General features: G+C 39.9%; 1 protein-coding gene across 5 annotated transcripts in view; it reads left to right on the top strand.

Annotated features, from left to right (window-relative positions):
* Nucleotides 1-22858, top strand: part of PTPN13 (protein tyrosine phosphatase non-receptor type 13) — a 112410-nt gene that overhangs the window by 13421 nt on the left and 76131 nt on the right. For all 5 annotated transcript variants that reach the window (XM_030238858.2, XM_050973570.1, XM_050973569.1 and 2 more), the window contains exons 2-3: nt 11724-11843; nt 19500-19669. In XM_030238858.2, coding sequence (XP_030094718.1) covers nt 11729-11843; nt 19500-19669 — 285 coding nt within the window. In that variant the 5' untranslated portion in view covers nt 11724-11728. The remainder of the gene's footprint in view (nt 1-11723; nt 11844-19499; nt 19670-22858) is intronic.

The raw sequence follows: 22858 nt of genomic DNA, 5'->3' as shown, positions 1-22858 counted from the left end.
TGAGGTAACTGGTCAGGTTCTGATTAACTCATATGATTTTGGCACAAAGCCATATGTGCTGTGTCAACTCATGTTTTGAAGGAAGATCATGATTTCCTAACCATAGGCATTCCAAGTCTTCAAGTGGCTTTGTCTACTAATTAATCAGGAGCTAAAACCTCCTAATTGCAGGATTTAAACTAGACAGTATAAGCTGCTCTGGAAGGTTTTGGCCTCCATAAGGAACTCATTTAAAAAGCAAGTTTCCATCACCAAAAATCTTCATGTTTTATGTGGAATCTTTGAACTGATGGCTGTCTCCAGACATGCTGCTAAATAGTTGTCACACAGACCACATTGTTCTCAGTACTTGGTGTACCTAAAGATTTGAGTGGGTGAAAAATAGGTAAATTTTGATGTACGCTGTCATTTGCAGGAAATGGATCAGCAATGGATGGTTGGATAAAGAAAATCTGCCTTTAAAATCCTTTTTTTTTTTTTCAATATTTGCAAGATGGCTGTGGGTAATATGCTTTAAGACCCTGCTAATAATAGATTCAACAGAGAAGTCAAAGAACTTTGGAAATGCTGAAATGTGAAATCACCAGCAGCAGGAAATTGAGAATTTAGGGAAATCCTTTAATGACCCCATAGGGAATAATATCCTTCATGTAAAACTTGTCTTACATTTTTTGGGCAGTGGGTCCGTTTCCCAGCATGGAAGAGCACAGCATATTTTCTGCTTGGTCTCAGATTTCTAATTGCCCTGTAAATTGGTTACTGGTTGGGAGTGTATATGCAGAGACTAAGCACAGCTTTAGTCTTAAATTCATTTCTGTATACTTGAGTATGGAAGTGGAGAAAGAAGGGATCTGCAGTCTGAGAGGAGAAATGATCACCTTGTGATGTGGAAACAGTTTCTGTGGGACAAGCAGGTGTTAGGCAGAAGAAGAGATCTCCATGTTTGCACAGTGTGCATTTAACTCAGAGGTCTGGTATCTTCTGTATTATTTAACCAAATGCTCTTTCATGTAGAACATGTTGGACCTTATGGGTAGGTCACCTAAATTACATCACACAGACAGATTCTCAGATTTCTCAGGGAAAAACTGAGATGTATCCTGTTCAAGGACAATTTCCAGCAGTCTGCTCTTCAGCTCAGCATCACTGAAAGAGAAATATCTTTCCTATCACTTGAACAGCAAATAAGTGCTTTCAAGAAGTAGCAGTTGACTAGATTATTTTTCCTCTGGAAAATGAGTTGCTTATGGAGAAAAGGAAGTGCTGTGAAGTCTCTTATGAGGACAGGGGTTTTTAAAGATGATGGATGCTTTTGAAGTCCTTTGCAGGAAATGGTTGGTGCTGCTCTTGCAGTACCAATACTGTGTGTCTGTCTGTGTGTGTGTAGAGGGAAGAGCTAGTTTCTGGACAGATGGAGGCCTCTTACTAGAGTTGCAGCCCATCTGCTGGTATCAAATCTGTTTTTCCAAATGCTTACAGAATCTTATTTAAATCTGCCTTGGCCAAAACCTTTAATAGGCTTTAGGGACCCCCTAACAAGGCTTTCAGGTAGTTCATGTTGATTCTCAAAATAGATCAGTGTTCCTGCCCATTTGTAACTCTCTTTGTCCTTCAGGGCTTTTCTCTTGTCCTTCAGCAGAAACATAAAACAAAAGTGAAATATTTGGTCTATATGGAGTATATGCATGCACCCACACATTTTATACAGTGTGTGCATGTCCCCACATGCATGTGTGGGGACATGCACACACTCTTTCTCAACAGGAGTGGGCACTGTCAAAAGCACATCCTTCCTGAAGGCTGACAGACATAAAGTGCAGCGAGCCAGGTATTTAGTGGCATTTGCCAGTGCTTCTCATTTCCTTAGAATCATCTTTCCTCCATTTGAGGACAAGTCAAATCCAGCCAGCTGCCTGTTCCCATCTCTGCCATTCCCTTGGAGTGTTCCTGTTTCCTGATGAGGCACCAGGGCATTGTCAGTTGTGCTTCTCAATTGGAAGTGTATGAAGTTGCTTTACAAGATTAGTCACTGATTCCCCTGCTTAAATCTTTGTAAAGGTTTGCACACCTAGTAGGATGATAACATATCACAGGCATTAAAAATTGTATTTTCATGCATATAAAAAGTGTAAATCTCACACCTTGTACTACCATGTCTGAATAGAGAGGCTCTCTGTCTGAGAGCAAAACTACTTTTTTTCTTCTGTTACAGAGCAGTGAAGAAAATGCAGTAATCTTTGAATGAGACTTGATATTTGCTATTATGCTTGAATTAGCATTTATTTTAACTTACAGGCAAACTGAGCAAGAATCTCTCAGCTTATGCTTTGGTCCTAGAGACACAGATTTTCTTGTGTGTACAGTTCTTGACAGCTGAAATGTAGGCCTCTGTTCTATCTTGTCTGTTTTTCAGTCTAGAAATTCAGACTTTCACAATAATAATTAGTCATCACTTGTGTGAATAATAGCTTTACTCCCAGACAGGTGAGTTCACAGATAAGATATCCATGGTGTTATCTATCTGCAGACCTTGTAATGTTCTGTTCCTTATGCCATATCTCCCTTTTTTGTTTTCCCCCAGAAATGAACCTAAGAAATCATAACTGTCTCAGAAGGCAACACACCTTTTTTTTTTTTTTTTTTTTTCTGCTGCAACTTCTGTGTTGTAGAGCATATGTAATTGCTTAAGGAAATCTAAATTTTCCAGGAGCTGGAAATATTACTTCTTTGAGCATGAAAGACTGAAGACTTGGTGCACAGTAGATCTTCCAGATGATCTTTCTCCATCAGTAATTATTTGGACTCATCAACTATTTTCACCAAGTCACAGGCAGAAAAAAACGTGGGTGAGGATGTAGTTCAGCTTAGGGCATTAGGTAAGAAAGCCACTGGGAGCCATCACAAATATTGGAGTATTAGTAAGCACCAAGCAGCTGCAGAGAATGCTGGCTGGTTAGTAACTTTTAAATTGGTTGGATTTTTATTTATTTATTTTTTATTTTCATGGCAAAACTCACACAAACATGCAAGTGCAGTTTAGGAGAAATATGCTAAGTGGGGTGATCCATGGGGGAGTTTGTCAGCTCTCAAACTGAATGTGTGCTTAAACAAAAGACTCCTCGTGTTTCAGCAGTGCAGCTTCTTTGCCTGTGTACGGCTGAGGTAAAGCACTGCTGGAGGAATCAGATGCAGGTAGATGTCACTCAAACTTCATTCTGTTTTCAGCCACTTATATCTGCATTCTTAAATATTGTTTCCTTTCCAGGGAGGACCTGAGGTAGCTGTTGGTATGAACTGTCCTCTGAATACCAGGGCTTTTTTCTGGTTGAGTACACAAGTCAGCCGCTCTCTCTCTTCTCATGAGTGTGTGAGGATGCTGCTCTCAAATGAAGAGCACAAACCTTATTTCTGAGTCCATTGCATTCTTTACTTGTACCATACATGAGCTCATTTTTAACTATGGAAAAACTGCTTTGGTGTGCCATAGTGGTATATCTTCTGTGCTAATTTCTTTTTTCAAAATGTCTGATAGTCAAATAGAAACAAAGATTGTTTTGCCAGATCCATCTTTTGCCCATGAAAGGAAGAAATCTCAAAACCCAAGTGAGCCATGTAGTTTACTCAACAGCCTAAAAAGCCATTTGTGGAAGGATTGGATGTGAAGATAGAGTTGGATAGAGTTGAAGTCATGCCTTGAAATAACATATGGTAGGGTCAGGGTTTACACTTCTTAAGAGTATGTTGACTTCTACAATTATTTACAAATAGGCTGCAAACCTAGCACTTTTCTTTATGACCAAGGTTGGTGGGTGCTAATGCTTCCCTTCTCCCCCCAAGTATTGTAGCATATTAACTTATTATTTTTGTACCTGTCTGAAGGACTTTCAAGTGCCACATCCAAGAAAATAGAGAACTCTTGGTCACTTGGCTTAATTTTTTGCTGATCCAGTTGTACTGCCTTTGTGACACTGATTATTACATGACTGCAAGGGGACTGCCTTACCAAGAAGAGGCATTTTTAAAGGAAGATGCCATTCTCTGTTACTGAGACTGAAAGGATTCTGACAGAAACTGAGCCCTTTGGAGCTGGAGAATTTGTCTGATGTAGTAAAAGTTATCACTTCATTATCATGGAGATGCCTTAAGCTAAGCTTTTAAAAATCTGCTCTAAAGTAAGTTGATCCATTAGTGAAACTTATTGGTAGAGTCCCTGAATTTCTAGTCTGTGGCAATTTATTTCTTGGTGTTAAATATTTGAGCATTACTCTTCTCAAACATTGGGAACTGATTATGAATAATACTATAATATAGCTATAAAATAATGTACTGAATGAAAAAGCAGTTACTGTGCTAAGTAATTATCACTGCTTCCTTCCCTTGCTCACCAGAGCCCCAGTGTTTTATTTGTAGACAGCTTTAGAATGTCACAGATGGTGGGAAGCACTACTTACAGACTTACAATAATGCTTTCTGGTGGCTCCATGACATTTAAATCAGGTGCCTGCTACTATTTCTGCTCCCCTGACAAAAGCTTTCATTCCCTCTTCAGCTGGGCTGAGAGCTGGGTGAGTAAGGACAGACTTCAGTCATGACCTTTTCCCAGTATGTGAGGAATGTGTGGCTCTCAGTGCAACAATGGAGTAACTGCTGGACTAAAGCTGGAGGTGCCATTCTCAGTGCCTTTTGTCTGATAGACAGCACATCGTCACTCCATCCTGTAGCAAGATGTCTTTTTGCTTCTGGTTATTTCAGGTCATTAGAAGGGTTTAATTTGTTATGTGTGAATGAGGGTGTTACTGGCTCATGTGCTGTTTAAAAAGTGTCACTATAGCCAAACTGCTTTGTAGTCCTGAAATTTCTTTTTTTTTTTTCTAAAGCTAGCCTTAGTCACAGGTCTTCTGCTGCTACTTAGCAATTAAAATGAAAGTTGCAAGTATGAGAAATGCATCAAGGAGACGTGCCTTCTCCGAGGTGGAGCAGATCAACAGCAAAATAAGGGAGTTGCCCAAGAATCTTACACTGACAATTAAACAAAGAGAGGGATACAAGAATCATGCTACGATTTATGTGGATTAAGCTCACTTTGTAGTGATAATTATATGCTCTTCTGAATAAAATTTTAATATCAAATGTGAAACATCAGCTACCCTCATGTATAAAAAAGCATTCTGCAGTTGCCTAGAAAACATGACTTTCATGATCATTATATGCAATTTGGACTGGCTTTACTAGTTTGCCTAACAAGAAGCTTCAGATAAACAAGTTTATCTGGTTCTGGTGATGGAGACAGAAGAGCAAAGGAGGGAGTCAACACTAACCCTGCCTTCTCTTCCATTGTGTGTTCAGGCCAATGCCAAAAGCTGATTTCTTTCCACCTTCCAGGAAAGAAAGCAAGCACTTTTTGAGTAAAATAAACACTGCTTGTCCTGGAGGTGTGAGCCAAGATTCTCAGTATGTCACATTCTTCTGTCTTCCAGATCTGGGAATAGAATACTGATTTCAGGCTTTGGGAGGAGAAATGCTAACATCTCATCTGTTAATCTGTGTATGCTCAGATAAAAGGCCAAGATTTATACTTCTGGGAGTGTTTCCATTATGTGTTTTCTCACAAATTGGAGCTAGTTTTTGTTCCTTACTTGGGAAGTCTGAGCTCAAGCAGCAAGCTATCAATTTGAAAAGGAAATGCAGTTTCAAAGAAATTTTCTTTGTATAGGTTGAGGATTTGCCCAGGACCATGAGATTTTTGTTTTGCTGACATTTCATCCTGTCTGCTCTGGGGGAGAAAGAGGAGAACATGGAAAGAAAATGTGTGAGTGGAGGAAGATAATCTATTCCATAACAGGAAGAGGGGAGAAATACTTGGGTGGTCATACTAATCTCTGCTGGCCTCTCTAAAACGAAAGAGAAGGAATAGAGCTATTATCAGGTCACAGGTTGAAGGAAAAGCACCATGGGACTGTGGGATTTTTTTCACAAAAGCTCTGGTTTACCTGATTTATGATAGCTCTTTACTTTAAAAAGGAGGAGGGAAATGGTAGTTGGATCTTGTGGGGCTGTGGCCCCTCTCTTTGTATCTGTAGGAGAAATGAAAAAAGTGGATGTGACACAAGGGCTTGTTTCCTTATCCTTCAAGACAATAATTGAGAATAATGTGCAGTAATTAACTCGAGAGCAGGACTCTAAAAGAAAAATATCTCTTTAAGCACAATTGACTTGATTAGCTTGTGTGTTTGACTTGATTGCATGCTTGGCTTGACTGTTTGCAAATAATGCCTTATTTTCTGGATAGTCTATGCAAATTGGACCTGCAGCTATAGGAAAACCACATTTTATGTGTGGATTTGAAAATAAGTTTCAAAGACTACTGAAGTGCAAGCTTCCTAACTTGGCTCCAGGGTTCTGCACTTCAGCCCAGTTTCAGCAACAGTATTATTGGGGATAAACTAATTGGTGTATGTAGTCCAGATCTTGTTTGGGGGTGTAAGATGTGGGCCAATGTAAATAAATAGCATAGATGCCAGGATTCTGAAATTACAGGCCATGGTAATGGCTTGAGGTGCTCAGGTTCTGAGATGGGAGAGACCAGACTCTGGAAAGTGTCCAGGTGTAGCCCCAGTTCAGTGTCACTGAGGCTTGTGCCTGTCGAGTGCTTTTAGAAAGCACTTGGTGTTCAGTGAGTGCTGAATGAAAGTGTCAGTGTTGTATTTTCAGGCAGCTAATCATGGCATAAGAAAGGTGAGTTTTAGGAGGTTCTCTTGGATAGAATTGCCTTGTTAAATGTACTTCTGCCTCCAGGCATTTATATCTCCAGAGGAAGAAGGCCCCTCCAAGAAGGGGCTCTTGGCTCATCTGCTAAGAGAAAAGTCTCCTCACAACCTGCCAGTTTTTGCCTAAGTGTCCCTGTGGAGCAAGGGGGCATTATTGCTCATATTCAGGACAGTTAAGGTCAGCTAACAGTGTTCCACGTGGGACAAATAAGGTGGGGTTTTTCTCCATGGAAAGTATTTTGTATGTATATAGAGACTTCTTGCTCTCTCTTCTTTTTTTTTTTAAATTTTGTCAAAGGATAAAAAATTAATATCAGAATATTTTATGTGATCATTGAGAAATTGTAACAGTGTTTGGTATTCTAGACTTTTTTTTTACTGTTTCTTGCACATCTAAGAACACCTGTAGAGTGTGTACCAGAGCAGCTGCTTTTCGTGTTTCTTGGCATCATATTCCTATGAAATATCAAGTGTGAGGTGGTGCAAGCATTTCAGCTAGCTGATGTTAAAGCACAGCTTTTGACTTAAAGTTTTTGTTCTGAAGTTACAATATTGGGGAAAATGTTGATGCACAAGGTAAGGAAAAAAGCAAGGGATATCTTACTGAAACCAAAACACCAAGTGTCAAGCATCAGTTAAATTGAAGCATTTTAGCCTGTTGACTTTTAGTCTGTTTTTAGGAACTTTTGGACAAAAATTACTGTATTACAGTCTTTAATAATCACTGTTATAGCAAAAGCTTCTTAATATTTTGGCTGGTGACAGTTCAATAAAATTTGGGAGGAATAGGCTTTTAAAATTTTCCAAATTCTTCACTGCTGTTGGAGACCTTCGATTTCAAATTTAAAATGTGTGAAGAGAAATGGTGGTACTTGCGGGAAATGAGAATTCCGAGTGTTTAACTTCTGCATACATAAGCAATTAAAAAGTGAAGACTTTGTAAGTGGTAGGGATAAAAGTATACAGCTTGCAAACAGTCATATGGGCTGAATTACTCAGTGTGAAGGGCTGCTCCTGTTGTGCTTTCTGTCTGCCTTGGGACAGAACAAGTGGAAGGCAGCCCCATGGGGTTGGCACTGGCTGGATGCTCCATAGGGTGTGCTTTTAACAAGGGTTGCTGGGACTTAAAAATGAGACTTTTTAAAGCCAGGAGGTTACTGAGCTTGTTTTCAGGCAAGAGCCAGAGCCCCATCCCACTCACTGGGGAGTGTGAGAGCTGTCTGTCTAGAGGGAGGAGCTGGCAGCTGGTCCTCTTGAGGTAGACAGGCTTTTTCAAAAACTGTCAGAAATATGGGAGAGGCCTTTGGCTTAGGCAACGTTTTCCCTGTGACTGTGTTGCCTGCATGGCTTAGGGCTGAATGATGCCAAGAAATTTGCACTCCGAGCTTGTTAATACAAATGATTTACACCTGAATTTACTCCCTTGTCCTGGAGCATAAAAGTTGCCTCCATACAATGCAACTCCCTTCCTGTGGAAATAGTATTCCTGTGTGGTCTGGGAGTAAATTCTGCCCCAGAACAAGAAGTCTGTCAGGTTCATGTCTATGCACCTCCAGTGCTGACTGTTTTAATTTGTCCACTGCCTTCCTGCACTGTGTTGTGCTCTGTGCATCTCCCTGTTTGGATGTCCTGTGGCTGTGATCTCATGTGAGTTTTGGGTGTGTGAGTACTCCATGCCCTAGCAGTTCCTGTGGAGCTCATGCCATCCTAATTCTGCCCCAAGAAAAGGGGAAGTGAATTCATCCTTGGAAGGTGCACCTTTCCGTGTTCCTGTTACAAGGAGTGAAAGGAGCAGGACTCCAGATCTTGCTTTCCTTGGATAAAGAGGATACAGGGTGAGGACTTGCAGCAAAAAAATGGCTTGACAGGAACTATGAGTCCATAGAGAACTTTACCAGTGCATCTGGGTTTCTTTGCTGGTCAGCCTGGAACACTGAAAAACACAGGGACTGCCAGGAGCATTGTTTTGATACGGTATTCTACAAAAACTTTAAATGTTTTTCTCTTAGAAAAATTACTCAATATTGTCCTTATATTGCAATTTATCATAATGTTTGGGTATTGCATAGAACCAAAAGCCTTTGGATTAATTGAGCATTTAGGTTTCTGTATTCACAAAGGACCACACACTACTGAGGGTTCCTAGAATCGGAAAGACAGCAAATTTGGAGGAGTTGTGCATTGCAAACGTCAGCATTCCTACAAATACCTTCTTGTAAAAAACATCCGAGACAGACAAACTGGTGGGGGAGAAATAGGTAGTGAGCCAGGCACTTCCACTGTCAGCTCCCAATCGGTGCCTGGCTGATGCCAGGTGGGCTGGACAGGTGGAGAAGCCTGGCCTTGCATTTTCCTGCCAACAGCCTCACCCCAGCTTCCCTCAGTCGATTCCTTGGTGCTGGAGAACCATTTTGTGAGAGGTCCTTTAATCCTCATAGCCAGCGTGTTGCTCTGCCCACTGCCTAGACAGACAAGCACTGCAGCTTAAAGGTAACTTTGAGGAAGAAAACTCATGGAGAAAGTTACCAAAAAGTTGGTGAAACAGATCATCTTCAATGAGAATCCCACTCAGATCTCAGCCTGTGGCATTTTGCATGTGGCTGTGCTCGTAATGACTGGTTTTGTGACAGATTTTGCTTGGGCTTTCAAAATCAGTTTGAAATAGTTTGGTTCTGTTGTGTTGTGTGTTTGATTTTTATTTGTCAGGCTCCTGCTGTCTGTGAAATGCAAGCAGATCTTGTTGCTTGCCCTGCTGCAGCAGAGGCCTGGGTGGCTGGGTGTGTATATTCATGCTGCTCCTTACTGTGATCAAGGAATTGTTGGCTGTAGGATTCTCTTACTGTTGATGTAATGTGTTTGGGAGTTTGAGCAGACATGCCGATGGTCTCTGTCCTGTTGTTCAATAGGGAATTGGCTGATATCTGCTACAGAACAGTCCACACTGTTTAGTCACAGCTGAAAGGATGCAGTGTTTTGCAGAATAGGGAGAAGGGCAGTGGCAGAGGAGGATTTGGGGTGGGGGAGAGGGGATTGTTGTTCTTATGCTTGGCATTCTCCTTTAGAATATTTGTCGCAGAAAGTTTTCATTTGGAGTTCATGTGTTTTTAGTCCCTTGGAAAGGATGAGATCTTTTGATCTAAATAATCCAGACATCTTGATTCTAGATGTGCCTACTGAAATTTGAGGCAGTGGCATGAAATCACAGAATTTCCTGGAACAGTGAGACCAGACACTCACTCTGTGCCTGGTGTATGTGAATCTCATGCTGACTGGAAACACAATTTTCTCTGGTTTTTCATCCATTTATTGCAAGTCTGCATTGGTTCTTACCTTGCCATTTTTCATGTTTTATTTATTTTTCTCTTTGGGAATTCAGGTTTCATATTTCTTTTAAATGTATCTGAGCCTGCTTTCCCTTCCACTGCCTTTGACTTTTGAACATTAATTTTTGAAAATATACCTGGCTTAGTAAATATGCACAGTAATTGAATGCTACAGACTGGCAAGTTCTGATATAAGGAGAAATAAGCTGTGCTGAAAAGCAGACAGCAATATGTAATTTTTTTAGTAGTAGTATGGAATTCTAGGTGAAAAGGCTAGTATTTTAGCAAGTATTGTCAAACCCCATGTTTTCAGTTAGAAACTGTAGGATATGCAGCCTTTTATGTTGCCATTATATGTGTTTAGGTTGGTTATGTGTAGTTAAAAACACATGGAAGGCATAAAGCTGCCTAGACAGCTGGGAAACTAAATACAGCCTGTAAGCCTGGTCCTCTTTAGATTTAGGTTAGGTTAGGTTGGTATCCTGCACCTGAGCCAGGACTGTATGGTGTGATGGGGAAGCTCTGGGTAGGTGATTTACAGGGAGGGGCAGGAGCTTCCAGCAGTACCATTGGGTCATCTGAAGCTGTTGGTATCAGCTGCTGGTCTCCAGACCATGAGCATTGCTTGTGGAAATGTGTTTTCCATTTCCAGCAACAACTTTGGAGCCTTTGAGACATATGACAAACTTAGCAGTGCCAAGTGACAGTACACCTGAGCCTCTTACTGCAGCTCACTGCCTCAAGGCTTTATTCTCTGGGCTTTGGAGAGGACCACACAGAGAAGCCACTGCAGCTGCATCCTAATCAGAAATATAAATTGGCATGAGTGCCTAATCTGAGAACATTCCATAGAAAGCTGGAGTAATTAAGCAGACACATGGTTTATTTTCTCCTGGGCTTATAGAATGGATGAAGCTTTGCTTTTCCAGAATATTTAGTCTTCAGTTTTCAGATGGTTTTGGACAGCAGAATACTGTATTGTAGTGTGGTGAAAATGGTTTAGCTCTTTCAAAAAATAATGAAAATGTTGTAACCTTGTTTATCTGGGGAAAGAAATCTTTATTTGTTTTCTGGGGATGTAATATGTAGAGTGCTGCTAACAGTTTTATTTTGGTTTTTAACTGCAAGGAGAAGCTGTTCCATAGCTATTTTGCTTGTGTGCATATTTGCTGGCAGTGGTCTCATAATATGGTCATGAGATGTTATCAACAACTCTGTGAAAGGAGGAAGAGCATCCTTTTCTAACAACAGCTTCATGACTTAAACCTGTCTAAATCGTGTCACCAGCTGATTTATTTTAATAAACCTGTAACTACAGATCGATCAGTCATCTTTATAAAAAGAGCAAGCTCTTGCCCAGAGTATGTGGATTAATGCTAGCTTGTTGAATTTATGGATGTAGAGCCTATGATATTATTATGGGTCATTATTTTCTGGAGTTTTTCTGGAGTAGATGCTCAAAATTCTTTATTGCCTTAGGGAACATTTTGTATTATTGATATTTGATGGGTTCTGCTAATGCTGGAGAATTTTTGTGACTGAGGGTTGAACATGGGTTATTACTACTTGAATACTGCATGGATGGATCAGAAAAGGTGTTGTTTAGTCTTACATCAGTCTGTTTATTTCCCAGGTAACATGCATGTGTCACTAGCAGAAGCTCTGGAGGTTCGAGGGGGACCATTGCAAGAAGAGGAAATATGGGCTATTTTAAATCAAAGTGCAGAGAGCCTTCAGGAACTGTTCAGGAAAGGTAAGCATTGTTTAAGACTGATACAGAACTGGAAACATCTTGATTATATTAATGTGCCCTGTAAGTAAACTGCCTTGTCCTTCCTAGGCTCTAAACCCAAACAGTACCTTGCTCCTGGGTTGTCTCTGGCTAAGTGCCTCTCTGCACCACAGCCCAAAGGTTGCTTTCAACCTTCACTTCATGTTCTGCCAGAACCTGGCACATCCCAATTCTTGTGGTGGTAACTTCAATTATTTTGGTGAGATGGAAACATAGGGAAAAAGTGATAAATAAGTCTGAGACCACTGGAACACTTTGGTACTGAAGGGGACGTGGAAATGGGTACAGCACTGTGCAGTCATGACCAGTGTGCTCTGAAGAGATTTTTGCCTCAAAGGTGAAAAACAGAAAACTTCACCAGAGGGCTAGGTATGATTGCCCAAAATGCAAGTGGCAGCACCTACATAGCTACTGAAGGAATGTGGTGCTGACTGGTACTTCAAAGGAGTAAAAGTATTTCTTCTTCCTCCCCCCTCCCACCTCAGTAAGCTCCAAGCTCAGCATCTGCAACACTGCTAATAATAAACATTTTAGCACAAGGTCTGAATATGGAACTTTTCCCCTTCCTTATGTTTTCCTTTCTTTTCTTTAAAATCTGCAAGTCCTTAAGGCCCTTCCCTCCCTTTCTTGCCTTTTTAATAGCAATAAATGCTTAACCCACATATTGAACTTCAGTAACATCTTTAAATTGTTCTCAGATGAAGTCTGTGTTCCCATGATGCATCCTATTATTTCAGCACCTTTATGGGAGTGGGGCTCATCTCCTTATATCTAGCATGCATATGTAAACTTATTCAGTTTTATTAATGATAAATCAGAGGCTCACACTTTGGAAATAGTTGTTGTTTTGCCACGTTACTATGCAAGGGGCAAATCTTTATTATTTGGGGCAAAATATTTAGTATTTTTTGCAAGCATTTGATTTAGAATTTTATCAAGATTCAACATGTGGGTTGTTTTGGCTGGTGTTTTAAAGATTTGGTTTAGACAATCTATTGAGTCAGACGCTGGCTCTGTCTTCATTGCACAGCCTCTGAGAGTGGTCTCTGTTGGACACTTCACAGGCTCCAGAGAAGGCAGATGTATGAGGGCAGAAACTGTATATGGTGCCTGATCTCTGATCACACTTTACTTAGCTTTTTTACTTTTTCACTTAGCTTAGGAATTTTATCAACTTCTCCAACATATTTTTTGCCAGGTGAATTATAGGTAGTTTTGACATCCCATTCAAATTCACCTTCTTCCCTTTACCAGTGTTCTCACAGCCTGTGTGTAGTAAAAAGCTTTCCCTGTTAGGAATGCTGAGTTTATTGTTGCAGTTTGAGCAACTGACCCATCCTGCTGCTTCTCATACTGCAAGAAAAGGAAAGCTGGCATCTGCTTTCCTCTCTTTCCCTTTGCTGTCTCTTAGAGACAGTCAATAGAATTATTTCTTTTAAGAGGGCAGATTGTTAAGACCTTGACTTAAGAGGGATCTTGATGATTAGAGGTTTGCTCTTGTAAACTTTACAGGAATTGACACATGGAGCTTCATCTTCTAACCCACCTGCAAGATCACAGTTGTATGAGCACACAGTAGTGGTTTCACTACTAATTTTCCACTTAAAACTTTATCCTAAGTCTAAATTTTTTTCTGTAAGGGAGTCTCCACTGAAAATAAGGGCTCACCCTTTCTTGTCCTGAGAGTCGTGCAGAAAAGTTACCATGATCTCTATGAAGACTGCATGCAGTCATTGACAACGAGAACACAGTCAGCTCTCCTTCAGAAGAACAAGTGCTGAAAGATGAGAGCACAAACCAGAAATCTGCCCCAGGACTTCTGATATGTATTTTCAAGGCAGGGGAATGTTTGCCAGCCAAGACTGGCTAAGGTGGCAGAAGCTTCTGATCTTACTTCCTATCCATGAAGACGAAAACACAAATTCAGATAAAATCAGTGCCAGAAGAATCTGTCTCTTTTTTGGAGATGAAGTTGTTTTATTGAGTTGTTTTTCTGCTAGTTCAGCAAACAATTTTCAGTTGCATGCTGTTAATTAACCTGGGATATAGCCCTTGGTAAAACTCACTTCAAGAGACACTCAAATGAAAGAGCTTTTCTGTGTAGCTAAGGCTGATAAAGGTAATCTAATTCCTCCCAGCAAGAGCTGGATAACCAGACAGTCTTTACTTCCTGAGAAAAGACAACCTTCATTAATCTACAAACTTTTTTTTGTCATCTTGGATATCAGTTTCTATGCTGGCTTATGAAGGTGGTGTTGACGTGCAGGAATAAAAAATGTGGAGGTTCCTCTAGGCTTGTCTGACTCAATTTTGCTCTTTACTTGTGGAGGGCTTGTAGCAAACAGAGGATTCTAAAGAAATCTTGTTTTCCTTGGTCAAATTTCAGGCCCATTTCTTCCATGCATTTGGTGTGGAAGAGCTGTTTTATGGCAGAAGGTACATTTCCAGAATTCTTCAGAACTGACTGATCACTCCTGGGCAGAGGGAGATAGGGCAGGCTTTTAGCTTCTGCAAGATGACAGCATGTTCAGCTTTGACCAGCTCTCAAAAGTGCTCTTCCTCCCTGTACAGAGTCCTGGAGTCCCTGCACATGCTGTTCTGTTACAAAATATAAGATTTGCTGAGTGTTTTGTAAATTTTTTATTTTAAAAAAATTAAATTAGGCATGTTGTTCTATGGTCTGTGCACCAGCTGTTTTGAAATGAGTGGGATAAAAAAGGCTGTGGAAATAGCCAACTTTTAAATTGCCATCTGTTGGCAGCCTCCCCACACCAGCCCAGGAACCACAGACACTTAAAGGAATTACCAGCCCAAGTAATTATTTATGTATGTGATCCTGGTAGAGTTTTGGTAGTTTGTTTCAAGTTGGGAATCTTGCTATCACTCAGTCAACTGAGAACCTGATTTTCAATTACTTTCTTACTTAAGCTAGTTTCTGGAAATTAGACAAAAGTCCAGAACAAGCTTCTGTTACAAACTTGAGGACTTCTTGATATATTGAAGTTGTGCATGTCTTTTAGTGAGTCTGTCTTCATCAAAGCACTGAATAAGAGAAGTACAGGATGGAGATCCATTGTCTTCATGGTTAATTGCATATCATATCATGCCTTATTCAGCAACAGATACAGAAATATGCAAATTTTTATCCCTCTTTGTATTTACAGTTCTAACAGGTGTTGCACTCCTTAAAACTACTTCACACATTTATTTCTATCACTATAAAAAATGAAAGCTTAGATTGAAGTGCCCAGTTGCTCATCAGCAGTTTAGAAGATCAGCTCTGGTAGCTGTCTTGTCAGCACATTATAAGCTGTTAAATGAAGGAGAAAGGCAATCTGGGACTCAGTTGCAGATCTGACATCAGTTGCACTGGCGATGCTGAGATTAATCTGGAGATTTGAAAAGGCCGATACCAGACCTGCCCTTCTCTTACATCTGTTTAATTATCTGCAATAACTATTTTGTTGTTGAAAGGGTGTATCAGCTGTTTCAAACATGCTCTATCTTGCACTCAGGACTCCATGAGGTCAAAGAAACCAGTCTTTGAAGTAATCTCAAATGTAAGTGTATAAGCATAAGGAGAATGCTGTGCTCGCTGCTGCTGAGAATTGTAAAACAGGCGTCCCTCTAATTTGCTAGGTTTAACTGGAAAAGATTTATCTAAACTGGAAACTGGGAAAGCCTTCTTGTCACTTAGGCCACTCCTGTTCTGAATTGTGCATTGAGGATTCTGAAAATAATTGGACCTTAAGTTTGGAGACATGTATCTAAAGGAAGGGGAAGAGAAGGGGGGAAGTGAGTCTGATATTAAAGACAGGTTGAGCAAAGAAAGAAAGTCTTTGCAAGTTGAATGTCTTGCAAATTTGCATATGGGAAATTATTTATGTAAAGAAAAGTTGTATCATCTGAAAGTGGATATGAAGAAGGAAGATTATGGTTTTCAGGGACCTGTAAATCTTGTTGACAGTCAAACTACTGGAGCTGCTTTGCTTGAGTAAGTGTAATGAAAAAAAGGAAGGCAAAGTGTGAAATGTGTTGATGGGGACTATTGGTGAGTCCAGAGTAATCACAGACCTAGTTGGGATGGAACAGGAAATGGATTGGTTTGGTTGACAAGAAGAAAAATTCAATAGGAAGGGGTAAAACCCCAAATCCTTATTTCCTAGCTCATCCTTGTTGCCAGGTGATAAATGATTGCTTTTTCCCTTTGCCAGTAACTGCTGGGGAATGATTTTCCTTTTCTCATCATCTGGTGACATTTGATCTTTTGGTTGCTGGGAAGGAGAGAGATTGAGCTTTTGTAATTTTATTGGGGTTTTAAATTTTTTTTTAGTTTCTATTCCTCATCCCTTCCTCTACCTCCACCCACTCTGCTCACAGCAAAGAGGCTCAGTGACTCTGCCCTCTTGGCAGGGCTCTGCTGGATGTAGTCAGCATGACAGCAAAGTGTGGGGTTTGATTGTGGGGCAGCTCAGGAACAGAAACTGATCCCAGAAACTAATTGTTCACTCTGTTCCTTGCTCCAGTACCCTCAGGAAAGAGCTTTCCAAGGGGTTCAGTGTCCCATCAGAGCTCTCCTAGCCCTTTGTGGCAAAGGGAGAGGAGGCAGAGACGCTGCAGTGCTGCCTGCCCTGTGCAGCAGGCGTGCAGGGACATGCTGCACCAGCCCAAGGACAAGAGCATTTCCAGCAGAAGTGGTCCCATGTGCTGGCATAATCCTGCAGGATTCCTGGCCAGGCTGCAGGGGAGTCACTGCTCTGCCTGCCTCCAGCCTTGCCTGAGCATACAAATTTTCAGATTACTTGTCTCAGTGAGGGCTATGGAGGGGAAACAGAGATGTGTGAAAACCTTGTGTGCATTTTTGGGTTGTTCTGTGCTTTTCAGAATCTGTGTGTGTCTGTGTGTTCTGTTCTAATGGCTGTGGCTTAAGAGAGAAGTGGGGGAAAAAGATCCCAAGGGACTGACTTGACTGTAGCTTGGGAATTCAAAATTACCTGCCATCAATAATGTAAAATAGATCCATTTCAAATATTTGTCTCCATGTTTCTTAGAATGTGGTGGGTCTTTTTTATCTTAGGCTATTTGTGTGCTGTTAAAGCACATAAAGGAGTTTTTTCCTCTCCTATTTGTTTGGCAGATGCTCTGTAGCTGAAGATTATTTCAGTTTTGTTGTGTTTAAAGCCAGTTCACTCTCTCACTTTAAGTAAGACCACACTATTTATCTCTGTCTTGGCACTGCTTGAAATGCTGTGCTCTCACAAGTGTTTTGTTACCCAGTTGCATAGTTCTGGAGTTAACTCAGAAGGCTGGCAGCTCTAGCACAGTTGAAAGCCCAATGGATAGAAAATTCATATCCTGAATTCATAGCCTGAATTTACGTGCCTTTAAAAAGGGGGTTGAAACCCTTATTTTTTTTTTTTGGTCATTTTCCTCAGTATTTTCAGGAGTATGTTACCCTTACTACTCTTGTAAATGATTCTGAAAGCCTAAACAGAAGATGGCATGAATATTATCACTGGAAAATAGTTTCTTTTGTTTTCCTACAGTTGCTGGCTGCTTGATGCATTGTATCTTTGCTACTTTTTTTATCCATGGTGCAAACACATTAGAGTAGTGTTATTAAAAAGTATTTCCTTAGAACTACCTGGTTGGAGCTTTGAGATAGTTATTGTGGTTTATGATGCATCCCTTAAGGAAGAAACTGGAGAATTAATTGTTTTATCCTCATGCTTCATAACAATAGATGAGGTTCCCTGGAGTTGTGATGTAGGCACTATGATCTGCTACATAAATTATAAGCTACTGAAGGAGGAAGCTGAGAAAATGTCAGTAAACTGAGCCTGGCAAAATCAGTCCTTTTCTAAACTTCCTATTTATCACATTAATTTTACATTGCTTCAGGTCATGAAGATTCTTGAGTGGAGGTGGATCAATAAATTCAGACTCTATATCTATAGGGGACAAATGCTCTATTTGTTGATATTAATATTGGGAAGACTTCAGACTAATTTGGGGCGGTTAATTCTCAAAACTAAATCAATTTTTTGTCTTAGTATGTTTCAGAATATGACAAGTTTTTATGTATTTCAAGTATTTGTTATATAAAATGTTAAATTAAGATTAAAGCCTCTACATTTCTTAAGGTTCCTGAGTTGGGACTCATAAGGTGGAATCTTAAAAAATTATAAGCTGTTGGTTGTTTAGGGTTTTTATATCGGTGGTGAATACACACAGAAGTGGTGCAGAATCCAGTAGTTACCCACAGGATAATTTTTGGAAGTCAAAGGCCAACTAAGGAGTCTTCCTGAAAATGTTTTTGGAAGCTTTGCTATATAATGTGATATTTTCTTGTTACATATAATAGGAATGGGCTGTCCATCTTTGTTTCTTTTTTTTAACATCTGAACTTGCTGCCACAACAGCAACCAGAACTTGTTCTGTTTGTTTCAGAGGAATGGGGTTAGAAAATTGAAGGACTGACTTGGGAGATCCTTTTACACCTGATACCTGCAAGTAGTAATTTAATACATTTCCTAGGAGATTAGAAATAATCTAGATTACAAGATAGTTCATCAGTCTAGGAACCAGCACTGTAGGAATATCCTGAGCTGGAGAATGGAAAATGTTAGTGGTGGTGCTAATGGAGGAAATTATTGTTCTGCTGGTTTTGCTTACTGTGTCAAGGGAAAAGGACAAATCATTCAAATGTGTTTCCTCAGGTCTTTGATATATTGTGTAGCAGAAGGCAGAGCTATTGCTTTTCTGCCTATGAAAAAAATAAAAGTTAACTTTTAGTTTTACTTAGTGAAATCACATGCCTCCTTCAGTGAAACTGAGTTGATTCATGTAAAATATTTTGACTTAAGGAAATGGCCTTAATTTTTTGTTTTGTTTTGTTTTTGGGGTTTTTTGTTTGTTTGGTTTTTTTTTTTTTTTTTTTTTAGTTAGTTTGACAGCAGCATCTTCAGATATCAAAAACCTAGCTGGCAAAATGCATATCTTGGTTACTTTTGGTTCTGCAATTTCAGTGCTTGTTTTGAGATGTTCAGGTATTTGTAATATTTTTTCACTTTAGACTAAAAACGACTTCTGTGCCCCAAAACTCTTTAATTTGTCCCCTTCTATTAGCCACTCTAATGAGTATTTTCCTTCCCCACTAACTTTGTCTACTTTCTTCCAAGCATTGCTGTTGCAGTAGTGCTGTGTTAGGACAGGAGCGAACTCCATGGTAGGAATGGAGTTTGGAATGGAATTCCTGTTGTAGGAATAAGCCTTAATGACATGTGCACTGCAGAAGGGGAACATTTCATATGTCAGCTGTAAAATAAATGAAAAAACTTCAGGACAGGGATTGTGAGTATTTCAGCAGGCTCTTCCTGGGCTTGCTGCTGTGAATACTAGCGAAGAATAGTCATAAAAGATAGGTGTTACTCTCCAGTGTGATTAAAATTGAGGTTGTTGTTGTGGTTATGAAACACCACAGGTGGAAAAGGAAGCATGAATCTATTCCACTAATAGTATGTAGGCTGATAATAAACTAACATCCAGCAAGGGCCTCCAACAACATTGCTTCATTTTCAGGGTGGTTTTTGTTTTTCTTTCCCTTTTCAATTACAGCTGATCCTACTGCTCTGGGATTCATCATTTCTCCATGGTCTCTCCTGTTGCTTCCATCTGGCAGTGTGTCATTCACTGATGAGAATGTGTCCCAACAAGACCTGCGAGCGTTCACAGCCCCGGAGCTTCTGCAGAACCACTCGCTGTCATCCCTGTCAGATGTTGAAAAGGTACAGTGCCTCTTCCTTGGCAGACAGCTCCGGGGTTTTGTTGTTGATCCCTGCACAAAATAGCTTTAAACTGTTCTTTTTGTCTCCCCATGGTTTGTGATTCATGTCATTTCTTTTGTGAGGTGGGAGAGGGATCCTCCTGCTTTGTTTTTTCTGGTTAAAGTGGAATAGTGATTATAGTTGTATGCAGTTGTGAGGAAGAGTCTGTACAAGCCCTGGCCACATACATACTTGGTCAATGGCACAGAATTTCTTTTTAACTTCTCCTTTTTAACTCTTTCACAAGAGTAAATGTTCAGACAGGTGAGGTTTGTGACATTGTTCACAGGGGTCCCAGGATGAGGGAAGAGACGAGAAAGTTGACTCCATGTTCAGAAGGCTGATTTATTATTTTATGATATATATTATGTTAAAACTATGCTAAAAGAATGGAAGAAAGGATTTTATCAGAAGGCTGAGCTAAGAATAGAAAAGGAATCAATAACAAAGGTTTGTCTCTAACCAAGACAGTTTGGACACGTGGACTATGATTGGCCATTAATTAGAAACAACCACATGAGACCAATCACAGATCACCTGTTGCATTCTACAGCAGCAGATAGGAATTGTTTACAGTTTGTTCCTGAGGCCTCTCAGCTTCTCAGGAGGAAAAAATCCTAAGGAAAGGATTTTTCACAAACATGTTAGTGACAGAGGTTTGTATATGTGGTCTCCTCCGGGTCACTGACTGGTACAGTCAGAATGACTGATTATTTTCTCAGCTGTCCTCTTGACAAGAATTTGTTGTGAATGGTAACACTTTCCTCAGAAAACCACTCCCTTGGCTTAGCCAAAGATATATAGCAGTGGGAGTGTAAAGGAAGCTGAGCTATTTCTATCTCCTTGGCTTCCCTGGATCAATAATCCTTAGAGGGAGGCTAGCCACAGACAGTGTTGTTATCTGGGAACAATTATGACACTTGGCAGTGTTCCTCCAGGAAGAAACAGCTCTTACTTCAGAGGAAAGTGGTATTGGCATCAATTGCTGTTGTGCGCACAAGGACTATTAAAACATGTGTTTCTATGTTGAGTATTTTGTTTTAGCAGCTTTTTGTATATAGTCAGTTTTCTTCAGGACTGTATCACTGAAAACCTGCTGAAAATCCACAGTTACTCCCAAGCCATTTAGACATCCTTCTTGCCCTGCATATTGTCAAAATTAATGGTATAATAAAATATGTTGACAGTTTTGTCTGTGGCAGAACTAGAAACAATTAGAAACCTAGGCTGAAAGTTAATGGAGAAGTAAAAATAACACTCAATGAAGACTCAGGTTCAGTTATGTAGGATGCAGCTGCCAAATCCTGTAGTCATATTCTTGGAATTGCTTGTTTGCTTTCAAGAGGGACAACACTTTTGAAGACTATAACGCTACCCCTAGTGCCAACTCTGAAGTTAATATACAAAACTGGCCTTTAAAAATGGCAGAAAAAAATCCTTCTGAAGTGGCAAGCTTGTGACCTGATTGCATTCTTTGTTCTCTGCCAGCATTCAATATGCTACTTCTTCTCCTTTTGAAATAAATGGAGGACTGTTCCTATGAAAAGCCATGCTGTGATGTTTCTTTAGGAAGGAAGCCCTCAGAGGGTCCTCTGTGGCCTGTAAATGCCAACACAGAGCATGTCAATAGGCCATGACCAAATGCTGGCCCTCTGTACATGTGCAGGGCTGATTAATCCTTGCTCCTTAATTTGGGCTGTGGGAATTTCTGCCCTGGTGTCAGCATAACCTTGCTTGCTGGACAGAAGGTGATTGACTTAGCTGCTGGTGTGGAAGAAGGAAGCTTCCCTGAAACATAGCTGTGTACAAAAACTGGTGTCCTTTTATGGCTTTATTAGTTGAAGTTGGTAAGGGTTATAAATAGCTTATATGTGCACCCCTCTTTTCTTGACTGCTTAAACTCTGTATCAGTTGCACACTGGTTCTTTGTAGGGAATATGTTGACTTTGTGTTTCTTAGATCACAGCATCAGATCTTGCTTTGCTGACTGTGGTAACTTTTGACATGTTTAAAACTTTTTTTTTCTTCTGTCACAAGTGGCTGAATTGATTTTCTGGAAATTGTTGGTGTTTTCCTTTTTGATTGTTCTACTAAAACCTGCTGAAGGCAGAAGAAAAACACCTTGTGTCAGACAGTGACAGGGTTACCTTTGTCTTTTAAGTTATGATTGTTCTTGCTAATACAATTAACAGTGTATTCAAGGAGAAATACTAAAAATAAATTACAGTCAGTAAATGAATGCCCCTTTTATTCCAAGACACAGTCAGTTTAAATCCAAAGTATGTCTGAAGTAATTGCAAGCTTATTGGAAATAGAGTTACCAAACCATTCAAAATTAGAATGGAGATTTATTTGGGAAACTAATTTCATGTTGATTATTTATTGTGGAACGTATTTTAAGTAGAGTACAAAAATTAATTAGAATTTTTGAATAAATGCTTTTATTTTGAAAGCTGCTTTCAGATGGATTAGTAGAGTTGCAAGTTTTAGTTAAGAGGACTGATTGCACATCTCATTTTTGGAAATATATTTGGGTATTTTGAAGCTCAGAATCATAGAAGGGTGGAATACCCTGAATTGAAAGGGATCCTCGAGGGTCATCAAGTCCAACTCCAGATTCCAAAGAGGGTAACCCAGAAATGTATCTGACCATTATCCTAATTTTTCTTGAACACTGACAGGCTTAGGACTATGACAGTGTCTCCAGTTAGAATTAACTAGTTTTATAATAGTCTTTTAAATTGCTGTTCTTGCATTGTTGGAGGACTGAAAGAGTTGGGGAACTTCCATTTTTGTTTAGTTGGGGCTTTTTCTGGATTGCTTTTGTGTCTTTTGTGTTTTGTTGGCTTTTTCTGAAAAGGTTTTTTTTTGCATTATTATTGCTATGAAAGCATATTCCCCCTTTTCTGTGTAGCTGTGGTATATCTTTGTATGTAAGGAAGACTTTGTGGCTTTTCAGTTGAAAGGGTAATGGATAATAAACCAGATAGAGAGCAATATTCTCACTATTTGAAAAAGGATGTTTCTGATTGGATAGGGCAGAGGTATTGACTTGGAACTCTTGCTGCATTTTTCTGACTACTGTCTTAATCTGTTCAGATTTTTGTCAATTTATATATCTAGAATTAAAGTAAGATGTTTTGCCTTTAG

The sequence above is a fragment of the Serinus canaria genome, chromosome 4 (genome assembly GCF_022539315.1).
Source record: "Serinus canaria isolate serCan28SL12 chromosome 4, serCan2020, whole genome shotgun sequence".
Lineage (NCBI taxonomy): Eukaryota > Metazoa > Chordata > Aves > Passeriformes > Fringillidae > Serinus > Serinus canaria.
The sequence above is the reverse complement of the archived record's forward strand: the minus strand, read 5'-3'. Positions and strand labels throughout refer to the sequence as shown.